At 34.7% G+C, this 11,841-nt stretch overlaps 2 protein-coding genes across 3 annotated transcripts; one reads left to right on the top strand and one right to left on the bottom strand.

Annotated features, from left to right (window-relative positions):
• Nucleotides 1-351: 351 nt before the first annotated feature.
• Nucleotides 352-2,035, top strand: LOC104117189 (zeatin O-glucosyltransferase-like). Its single transcript, XM_009628198.4, has one exon. It carries the CDS (start codon nucleotides 353-355, stop codon nucleotides 1,769-1,771), a length of 1,419 nt encoding a protein of 472 aa, XP_009626493.1. The 5' UTR covers nucleotide 352; the 3' UTR covers nucleotides 1,772-2,035.
• Nucleotides 562-8,403, bottom strand: LOC104117190 (glycine-rich RNA-binding protein 4, mitochondrial-like). 2 transcript variants are annotated; one of them, XR_004512328.2, is made up of 6 exons: nucleotides 8,234-8,403; nucleotides 6,049-6,117; nucleotides 5,864-5,970; nucleotides 5,717-5,788; nucleotides 5,282-5,433; nucleotides 562-926 (listed from the first exon to the last, which is right to left on the bottom strand). XR_004512328.2 is itself a non-coding variant. In XM_009628199.4 (5 exons), exons 1-4 carry the CDS (start codon nucleotides 8,334-8,336, stop codon nucleotides 5,741-5,743), a joined length of 327 nt encoding a protein of 108 aa, XP_009626494.1. In that variant the 5' UTR covers nucleotides 8,337-8,403; the 3' UTR covers nucleotides 5,056-5,433; nucleotides 5,717-5,740. The 2 variants fall into 2 exon arrangements, 1 of the variants encoding a protein (XP_009626494.1); XM_009628199.4 differs by lacking the exon at nucleotides 562-926 and having other exon boundaries at nucleotides 5,056-5,433.
• Between the last annotated feature and the right edge of the window lie 3,438 nt (nucleotides 8,404-11,841).

Genomic DNA, 11,841 nt, shown 5'->3' with positions numbered 1-11,841 from the left:
CACTGTTCCAATATTGTTGTTGTACAACATAGTAAAAAAGAGGTTTGCTAAATACGTTGGGATACTGCCCTTCTTAAATTTGATATATATTATCATGACTAAGTGATATATACTATCACTTAAATTTGAGACTCTTAAACTTGAACTTATTAATTCAATGTAAACAATCAGATACGAGTAAGTATTTTCCTATTAACAGCCGTCAGCTAGTCTTCAAAACACACAATAAAATGGAATGACTCTGTGACAAGTTGCATGCTAGCACAACAAAGTTCCTATCTCTCTGTGTATATATATATATATGTAAAGCACATATATTTTGAAATAAAACATTCATAGCTTAGTTTTTTCAATGACCTCCAATCTCCATTTCCAAAACCATGGCCAAAAACATAATGATATTGTAGTAGTTGTTGTCCCTTTTCCAGCACAAGGACATCTCAATCAACTTCTTCAACTATGTAAACTCATTGCTTCCTATAATATAAAAGTTCATTATGTTACAACCAAGACACACACTCATCAAGCTAAATTAAGAGTTCATGACCCTTTTTCTATAGACAATATTCATTTTCATGAATTCTCAACACCATTTTTCATATCTCCCCCTCCTAATCTGAACGCTTCCATCAAATTTCCTTGCCATCTTCAACCATCATTCGAGGCAACGTCTCATCTACGAAAGCCTGTGGCCAAACTTCTTCGTGTCCTCTCATCGAAAAGCCAGAGAATTGTTATCATCCATGACTCCCTAATGGGATCAGTGGTTCAAGATTTTGTGTACTTACCAAATGCAGAAGCCTATGCTTTTCACAGTGTGTCAGCTTTCACATTGTTCTTGTTCATATGGGAGAATATGGGCAGGCCTTTTAACATTGATGCTAATATGCTAAAAGATGTTCCTTCACTTGAAGGTTGTTTTAGTCCTGAATTTGAGAAATTTATTAAAAATGAATACGATTACTTGAAGTTCAATTCAGGAAGGATTTACAACACATGCAAAGTGATAGAAGGTCCTTTTCTTGATTTGCTGTCCAAGGAACAGATTAGTAATAACAAAAAGCAGTGGGCACTTGGACCATTCAATCCTGTTTTAGTACAACATGGGACCAAAGGTTGTACCCAACGACATAAATGTCTAATTTGGCTAGACAAACAAGAACCAAACTCCGTGATCTTCGTGTCTTTTGGCACCACGACTTCATTTTCGGATGAACAGATCAAGGAGATCGCAATTGGATTGGAGAAAAGTGAGCAGAAGTTCGTTTGGGTACTGAGAGATGCGGATAAAGGGAATGTTTTTGCTAAAGATCAATCAAGAAATATTGAATTACCAAAAGGTTTCGAAGAGAGAGTTAAAGAAAGGGGAGTTGTGTTAAGAGACTGGGCGCCACAATTAGAAATATTGGCACATTCCTCCGTTGGCGGTTTCATGAGTCATTGTGGATGGAATTCGTGCATGGAGAGCATTTCCATGGGCGTGCCAATAGCAGCATGGCCAATGCATTCGGATCAACCCCGAAATACTATATTGGTCACAAAGATTTTAAAAGTTGGCATAGTCGTTAAGGATTGGACCCGTAGGCACGAGGTGGTAACATCTCTCATGGTGCAGGCAGCAGTGGAAAAATTAATGGTGTCTAAAGAAGGAGAAGGCATGAGGAACAGAGCAATGGATTTGAGTGCAGCTCTAAAAATATCAGTAGCAGAAGGTGGTATTAAGAACATGGAGTTGGATTCATTCATTTCTCACATAACAAGGCAAATTTGATCAATCCTAGATCACTTGAATCTCCACATCTCAACGGTTTTCATTGTGCAATAAGGTCTTACTATCTAAAAGGATTTAATCTATATAATGTAAAGAATTTTTGTACTATTACTGTATTTCAAACTATTTTAGCACGTCATCTACCTTATTTCCAAGTTACTACATTAACGACGACAACTATGCCTCAATACCCAAGCTAGTTGAGATCGGTTGTATGAATCCTTGTTATCATAAATGCTTCATTGTCTCCATAATATTTCAATACTTCGTACTTTAGGATTTATCTAACACTAGGAATTCTCTAACATATTCTAGTGATTTACATACTAAGAGTGTTCCAATGAGCATTCATTTCTAATTGGGATCACCTATACGGATCTTCAACTTCCTAAAAAGGACAATCCGGTGCACTAAACTCCCGCTATGCGCGGGGTCCGGGGAAGGGCTGGACCACAAGGGTCAATTGTATACGGCCTTACCCTACATTTCTGCAAGAGGCTGTTATGTGAAATTAAACTTCCTATTTAGTATAAATACTTACATGCAATAATCTTTTATGTGAAATTAAACTCCTCTAAAATCAATGGTCAAAATCTTTTAATTTGTGTTCAAAATCAGAGAAGTGACATAATGGTCCTACAGCCAAGTATATGAAATGAGAAGTTGGAAAAAGAAGTTAAAAGAAGTTCCAAATGGAAAAAGCAAAAAGGAAGCAACAGAGGAGCAACTTGTAGAACAGTTCTTAGAAAATGTTATAGACTACATTATGTGTGAAAATGATTCTTTTTCTTATCTCAAGCTCCTCTTATCAGATAAAATGATCAGATTCATTTTATCTATCTTAGGACAAGGACATCCTCAACTTGATTCTCCACTTGTCCCATGTTGTCTCCCCCTACAACATCCCATTCTACTAAGTCAGCACCTAAGTTGCGCCGACTCTTCGATTTTGGTGCCGTCCCCGTCCGGGGACGGGGACGGGATACGTCCAGGATTCAGTCAACTGACTTCGGACACTTTGACCGGAGTCCGTCGACAAATTTGGGAGAAAAATTGAGATTTTGATTTCTCAAAATCAAAAATAAAACAGATTTAGAACAATGAAAGAATAATGTCCATCGTCGAGAATGAAAGATTGAATTGTACAATATTCATTCAAGTTTTTCACTGAATATCTATCAAAATTTACAATATTTTTATAGCTATATTTTTTATTAGCCGAATCCCCGCACCCGTATCCATATCTAGATCCGCACCCCCGAATCTTAAAATTTAGATTTTGCCGAATCCGATACTCGGATCCGTCCCCGTATCGGATACCCGCACCCGAGTCCGAGCAACTTAGGCAGGCTATAGACATCCTAGCCTTCCCTAACATCATTTGTCCAACATTGACCACAAAGACTAATCATGATTCTTGAATTTTCTTTTTCTTTTTTGGTAACCGAAAAATTCGAGTTATCCGGCTAAATCCAGTTCTTCTCATAAGTTAAAATTCGGGGAGTATGAGCCCGCTCCTTTACCTGCTGACTTAAATACCAGGTTTTGTCAGTTGTAGAGTTTGAACTCGTAACATGCGCTTAACCCACACTTCAAATGTTGCGCCCTTATCACTGAACCAAAGCCCTGGCGATGTCATAATCCAATTTGGTTTCTTATGCACTTTTAGTATCATTTCAGCAATTAGTGCAACAATTCTAGTCGGCTAGTTGCAAGTGACACATCAGATTCCTCATAGGACAAGTTGGACATGTACTATACATATTCTTCGATAAAATTTCAAAATACAGAAAGTAACGTTAAACTTAAATTTGTCCCAATTACCTCTCAAACCAAGATATTAATATTATTCATCAAAGAAAACATCACATAAACAGGAGAACTTGTGCTAATTGTACAAGTATGCAAACTAGCTTGTATGAGGTTTTCCTCAATTGATCAAACTTGCTTTGATATAGCATTTTAAGAAATCGAATACTAAATTGAAAATTTTCAAAATCATATCGAACTGAATAGTAATATTCATTTGTCAGTTGATCATTGCACTCCCCATTTGGACCAGGCATAAATATGAATACTTGTAAATACTAAATTTAAATATTGTAAGTAAACTGACTACATTTATTTGCAAATATTGAGTTTTTTTATTTGAAATTTTTAAGTAAAATATTAAAATACTAATTTAATATTTTACTTTTTCTTTTTACTTTTTCTCCCACTTCCCTTTTCCCCCTTTCACAACTTATAAAAGAAAAGAGTGATCTTTTTCTCTCTTCTTTGTTTTTTTTTTTTTTTTTTTTTTGTGGGTTGTTACTGAGTTTTAAGTTGATAAACGCTTAGAATCAGTCCTTTTCTTTTTGGTAGACAGCTGGAGATTTGGCCAAGAATAGAGTTGTGGTTTGTGTTTGCAATGGTCAAATGTTGACTTACAAACAGATATAGCTCTCAATTTCAATTTGTTTCTGTCTCCATAATTATGATTATTATGGTTGGATTTCAAAAGGCAAATATTTTTAGATTTTTCATTTTTAATTTACATGCTCGTTAATTGACTTTCATTGAGATTAATCTTGATAGATACTTTATGCTAGCAGGATGTTTGTATTGCATCTTTTTGATGGCTCATTTTGTCTTTTTTTTTTTTTTAATGGTTTTCACAGTTCCAATTTTGATAGATACTGTTGGCAGGAATAGATAATTCAGCTTGCTCATAGTTCGGTGTAGTAAGCTCCCGCTATGCGCGGAGTCCGGGAAAGGGCCGGACTATAAGGGTCTATCATACGCAGCCTTATCCTATATTTCTGCAAGAGGCTGTTTCCACAACTCGAACCTGTGACCTCCTAAGCTACAAAGCTAGTAGGTAGAAATTTATGACTCTAGTAATGAAGTATGCCAATACTCTAAAGGCCATGGAATAAATAGCTTGCTGCTTCTGTATTCATCATGTGTAACTGTATGCAAAGTCACTTCATAGTATATATTCATTAGGCGAAAGGAATTAGTTTCTCCTAATTTCATCAACGAGTATTATTTTTTCACAAATTTTGTGAAAGATCTTCCTTTTCATGTTTGGTTTGACCTATCATGGGTTGGAAGATATGGTAGTATTACAAACCGAAATAGTTCAGTTTATTTCATAAAACTTTGAGAAGGAAAATTTGCAAAACAATACAAAATATTAGCCACGGGCAAGGGGTCAAATGTAATTTAAAACAACTTGCAAATACATAAGGCAGCATTTAACTTTAATATGATCTGGACTTCTCCAAATCCAATCAAAGTGATGCAAATGAAATAATTCTTTTGATCCCCTTCAGAGCTTTGAGCAAGTTGAATGGCTCTATCCATTATTGATAGTAGAGCTTTTCTCCCTAAACATTTTCAAGCTAACACAATCATAGTTCCCTTGTAACAGCTGTAAAATTAATTCCTTAACAATCCTTACAGAAAACATGAATCTGCATACTACAAGGGAAAAAGAAAATGGATGGATTAAAGATTGATATGAACCTGACACGCGATGCAAAATCATGGCATAGGACCTTTTCGGTGGCTGTTTCTCCCTTGACCAAACTCAAGAATCAAGATTAATGTTGAAGAATCTTCAACGAGTATCTTCAGTACCAACTTTCACGGCTGAAATCGCTAGTTCTTGCACACACCTACGTCATAAAATGAAACCTTACTTCTTTTCAAGTCGTTTAAGATTTCTTAAGGTGGTTGTACTTGGTTCAAACAGAGGGTTAATGAACATAGCTGAAGATATTAAATATTGCAAGTGTACATCCAGACCACGATATCATGATATGGAAAATATTCAGTAAATTCTCAGGAAGAACACAATCAGCAGAGCGTTCAGTAGCTTCTTTTAATTAAAAGATCTATGCTTGTGTAAGAATAAGCAATAAACAAATATGACAAAAAGTGGAGAATCTAAAAACATACAAGGAACGATGAGATTTGGAAATGTCACTCTTTGTGGGCATAACTGATACGAATATTTCTGCCATCCAATAACTGAGAAGCATAATAAACAAAACTGTAAGAGCAAATATAAGAATAGAAGTAGAACTTATACTATTCTGCACTTACCTGACCGTCCATTTCCTTTAAAGCCTTGCTAGCTGCAGTTTCAGAAGTGAACTTTACGAACCCATATCCTTTGGATTTTCCACTTTTATGATCGCATATTACTTTCACTGAAAGTGGATAAGCTTATACCTCCATATAAAAGCAAGTCACAATAACAAAGAGAACTATTGGCATCCGTACATTACCTTCAGTTATCTCACCATGTTGCTCAAAAGCCTGTTTGAGAACAGGTTCATTGGTATCATAACAAAGCCCTGAAAGAAATCAGATGTCATAAAAAGGCGGGTTATTGACTCAAACTAACTCATTTTGACCAAAGATTTCAAATTAACATTGATCGAAGAAGATTTCTCCTTGATGTCATTCTGTTTTTAGATATGACAATAAGGTGTTCATCTGGATTTGATCATAAATGTAATCAAAAAAAAAAAAAAAAAATGGGTCTTTGGGTTCATTATAAACTGAAACACATTAGAATGCACATAATATCTCAACTCATAGAAGTGAACAACTGCAAGACCTTCATCCAATAGCATAAACTTAGATGGGAAATAACCATGTGCAAACATGTGACAGCTAATCCATCATCAGTGCTTAATCTTGGTTATGCTTTTGCTAAATTAGCAATATAAAATGCAATTGTCATCCAAGGAGCACTCTCTGCCATGTCATTGGCTGAACACTACCCCCACCCCACCCGACCCCACCCCACCCCACGCACAAAAAATCCCCCTTGGATGCAAATTATGTCTTTCATATTTATTTACCAGAAAAAAGCAAACTTTTAACACGCCCCCACGGTTTGGTCCAACAGTAGAGCACTGCTAGATATGTGGTAGCTGCATGTCACAAAGTTCGAAATTTAGCTGTTGAACCAAGTAGAGTATTTAAGTGGAGAAAAGCTAGAGGCAATTTCAAAACTGAAACAGCGAATATCCCAGATCATTAAAAATCAAATAAAAAATCATAAACTAACTTTAACGCAACTAAGAGGATTTGCATATTTTTGCAGAAATTAGGACACTGACAACAATATTAGTACAACCTTCTCCCGAAACAAGAGACCAGAAACAGCTAAAGTGTTATATTTCACAAAGTAAAAATATGTACAAGAGTGAAAAATCTTTAATATGGAAATACAAGTGGTATTTCAAGAATGAAACTATTCAATTAACATCCTGAAAGAAATCAGCTAAACACAGAAAGACATCGAGATGCAAATCTTTAGCTTCACATGTATCAGAGTAGTCAAAACGAAAGGACTGTTCTAAGCTCAAATCCTTTAGCAAATGACAGCTCATACAAGATCAGGGACTTCAAATCCTAATTCAACAAAAAGTGAGTTGACTATCCATATCAACTTTCATTTTACATACCATATTTCCTATCCCATTAAATATACTGCAGAAGCAGCTCGAACGACTAGTCAAAATCAATTCTTTTTTGAAAATGCTATTTTATCTTTGAGATGCAAATACGACTAATTCCATTGGTTAAGAAGATAGACCTTGGGCCCAATTTAACTCCAAAAGGTAGCTCGTGAGGCGAGAATTGTTTGAGATCATGTAAAGAGATTAGAATCCATAATCAACCAATATAGGAGTCTAACACCCTGCCTTCCCCACCCTCCACCCTGTACGACCAGGGTAAGTAAGACATCTGGAACATGAAAAGCATAACATAGGAATCCAACATTGGGTAACATAACATTAGGAATGGGTCTCGCTCTGGTATCATGTTCAAACATAATGGACTTGGTCCCAACTCAACCTTAAAATCTAACTCATAATGTGAGGATTCTCCCAAACCATATCAACAGACTAGTGAGCACGGTCCATATCCTCAACAAACATGGAACTCTAACACTAGCTATGTTAGCTTTGCTTAACTGGCCTCAGGAAGGTTCTAGCAAGTTGATGGACGTGTAATCAACAACAACAATTATGTCTCAGTCCCAAACAAATTGGGGTCGGCTATATATGAATCCTCACTGACCACATTACTCCATTTAAACTCATCTCATGATATCAGGTTGACATTCGTGCAAACACAGTCATAATATCGTAATCCTATAACGAACACTAGTTTACAAAAATCCTAATTTTGATCAAAAGATAATTTAATTAGCGTTATTGGAAAGAAATGGACCCGAATAGAATATAGAGGATTCATATAAGACTAAAGTTGTATTGGCATAGTTGATCGATTGACATTGCAAATATGACTCAAAAATATTAATCTTCTTTAGCAAATACTAGTATTGCAGGAAAACATAGCAATTAAGTTAAATCTTAGAATTCAGAAATATAAATCAATTGTAGACCCTAATCTCTAAACATAGTAGGAACGAAAAAAGAAAGTAAGAGAGACCTCCAATGAACAATTTGCTGCAAGAGTGGCGTGAAGTGACCATTCTAGCAAGTGGGTTTTGATAATATACCAAAAACCCATTTAAGCGTTGCATTGGTAGCATCAAATCTGGTTTTGCTGTGTATTTTTGAGCTGCCGAAGGTTCAGGGGTTAAAAAGTGTTCTGTTTTTTTTTTTTGGGTTTTGCGGTTGATGAAAATGGGCTTTTAAATATGGAAATGGGGTTTGTAACGGGTATTTGCAGTAGTACCTTATATTTGTGTCACCTTTTAATATGTACCTTATTTTTTAAAATTATTGATTTGATAATCATCTTATAAAAAATCTGTAATAATATGACAATTACACCCCTGACAAAAAATATAAAACGATATACTCCTCTCCTTTCAGCAACTTTTTTAAAAAAATCAGAAACTTGTCTAGATTTATCTTCAGAATCACACTTGTTATTTCACCTTGAAGCTAAAACTTCATGCTAATATAGCATAAAATTATTTCACCTTGAAGCTAAAATTTCATGCTAATATAGCATAAAATTATTTCACATTAAAGCTAAAACTTCATGCTAATGCATGCTGGAGTTATTTATCATGCAGTCTACAGTTTGTTATGAATTTTATCCGAAACTTCAGTCTAAACATGCTGAAGTTATTTAGTTCATTTGCTAAAACTTCAGACTAAACATGCTGAAGTTATTTAGTTCATTTGCTAAAATTTCAGACTAAATATGCTTAAGTTATTTAGTTCATTTGCTAAAATTTCAGACTAAACATGCTTAAATTTTTTAGTTCATTTGCTAAAACTTCAGATGAAACATGCTTAAGTTTTTTATCTTGTAGTATGTAATTTTCTAATGAGTTTTTGTTAATGCATGCTGAAGTTATTTAGTTCATTTACTAAAACATCAGACAAAACATGCTGAAGTTATTTAGTTCATTTGCTAAAATTTCAGACTAAATATGCTGAAATTTTTTAGTTCATTTGCTAAAACTTCAGACTAAACATGCTTAAGTTTTTGTCTTGCAGTATGTAATTTTCTAAAGAGTTTTTGTTAATGGATGCTGAAGTTATTTAGTTCATTTGCTAAATCTTCATACCAAACACATGTTGAAGTTTTGTAACGCAGTCTACAGTTTTGTCCTGAGTTTTATCCGAAATTTCAGTCTAAACAAGCTGAAGTTTTTTAGTTTATTTGTTAAAACTTCAGCCTAAACATGCTTAAGTTTTTGTCCTGCAGTTTGTCAATAGTCTTTTATTAAAGAAGGACAAAATCGTCTTTTTAAAACGCTTTTAACAAAAAAAGATGGGTATGGATGCAAACGGAAAAACAAAACGGGTATAAGATAAAAGGGCGACAAAATAGGGCGCCCCATGCAATTTTTACTTTGGAATATACGAATGGACCCAAAGCTTTTTAATACGGGCGAAGTGCAATAATAGCCACTTTTAAGTCTACTATTTAAAATATATCCATATTACAATGTATTTAAAGATTAGCCAATTCATCCAAACTTCAGGACTAAGAATCCTAAACTTGAAAATAATGTCCTGAATTTTTGAGCTGCTAATTTAAAATTCAGGACTAAGTGTCCTGAATTTCTGAACTACTATTTTAAAATTCAAGACACAATTTTCGAACTTTATGACTCGATGTCCTGAAGTTTGAATTTTGAGGTTTAAACTCTAGAACGTCGAGTCCTGAAGTTTGAGCGAAATTGGTTAATCTTTAAATACATTTTAAACTGTGAATATATTTTAAACAGTATGTTTAAAAGTGGCTACCTAGTGTCATTTTCACTTTTAATATATGTTTGGTGGGACAAGTACACAAATAGTCATTCTTAGGGTTGTTATTTAGGGATTAACCAATATTTATTTTTATTTGAACTAAAATTCTTAATTTCAAGCCAATTCAGGATAAAATTGAACTGAAAATTTAATATTTAAGATACATTGGCTAATTTCTAAATAGAAGCCCTTTATAGTAGCGACCTTATGTCATTTCTACCATGTTTGGTAGCAATAGATCTATTATGTCATTTGTAGGTCCATTAGTGAAAAAGACAAGAAGCCCAAGGATAATTGGGCCATATAGTTGAAAGAAGAAATTTTTTTCTTCCTATGCAATATTAGAAACTTATTTATCAAAATTGTACAAGTTTTGTATATTACCCGCCCTAAACAAGTTTTCTTTACAATCTGTATACAATCAATTATTAGTGTCTTAAATTGAGGAATTCAGTTACACCTTTTTTTCTTTTTTCTCTCTTCTCTTCTTTCCCTATCCTCTAACCAACCAGTGATGACCGTAACTTTGGTACTAATTTCCATACCAAAATTTAACCAAATCGTTCCAATCAAAACCCACATTCTGATATCTAAACAACAATTAATCTAAATACCCAATAGAAAAAGTATATCCCCAACTACGTGATGCACATATTTACGGTGTATTATACAAATCTAGGATTAGATTGCACAAACAAAATATAAACTAATATAAGAGAGAGGTGATGATAAAAAAAAAATTTACCATATTATCAGAGAGTTATGTGTTAACTCACCAGCGTTCGCAGAGTCACAGCAGAAGGAAGGAAAGTGTAACATTGTTAACATGTTTAACAATGTTAGGATCAAGCATGTATTATCTGATGTTACATGTGAGATGTAGACCCGCCATAGAAGAATGGCATTCGAGATTCTTGAGCCTGAACATAACTTAGAACCAAACAAAAAAATGAAAGAAATTAAGAGTTCTAGGAGCAAATTCGGGGAAAGAAAACTTGCAGGTTAGCAAACTAAGTTGTAAGACAAATTATTTACATCCACAGAGCAATACATTTAGCAAAAGAATAAATAAATTCATTCGAATTTGACAGAGCCTGTAGTAGGTGGGGGAGGGAGAGAAGAGGGGGAGAGAGGGGAACCCCGGACCAGAAAACAAACGTACTGTAATAACAAGGCAGAGTTACCCGGTACGTGAGAGGTAGCAAGTTCGCAGTGAGATAATCAAAGTGCGTGTAGACTAGGATACCGTAATGACCCGACTTGTCGTTTTAAGAATTAACGCCCCATTCAGTGACTTAAGGTATCGAGCAGCTTCGTAATATGTATTATGACCCGCAGGTGTGCTCGAGTTTGATTTTCGGAAGATTCGAAATTTAATTAAAAGAACAATTCTCATTTTTGAAGCTTAAATGAAAAGAGTTGACCGAAGATTTGACTTATGTGTAAACGACCACGGATTCGAATTCTGATGATTATAATAGCTCCGTATGGTGATTTTGGACTTAGGAGCGTGTCCGAAAAATTATTTAGAAAGCCGTAGTGGAATTTGGCTTGAAATGGCGAAAATTGAATTTTTGAGAAGTTTGTCTGGGGTGTTGACTTTTTGATATCGGAGTCGGAATCCAGTTCTGAAAAAAAATTTATAGTTCCGTTATATCATTTATGACTTGTGTGCAAAATTTGAACTTTGAAGTCATTCCGGATTGATTTGATGTGTTTCGACTCAAGATATAAAATTTGAAAGTTCAAAATTCATAGATTTTGATTTGAGGTGCGATTCGTGGTTTTGATGTTATTTGATGTGATTTGAGGCCTCGAGCA

The sequence above is a fragment of the Nicotiana tomentosiformis genome, chromosome 4 (genome assembly GCF_000390325.3).
Source record: "Nicotiana tomentosiformis chromosome 4, ASM39032v3, whole genome shotgun sequence".
In the NCBI taxonomy this organism is placed as follows: Eukaryota; Viridiplantae; Streptophyta; class Magnoliopsida; order Solanales; family Solanaceae; genus Nicotiana; species Nicotiana tomentosiformis.
Note: the sequence above shows the minus strand (reverse complement) of the source record. Positions and strands in the feature narration are given on the sequence as shown.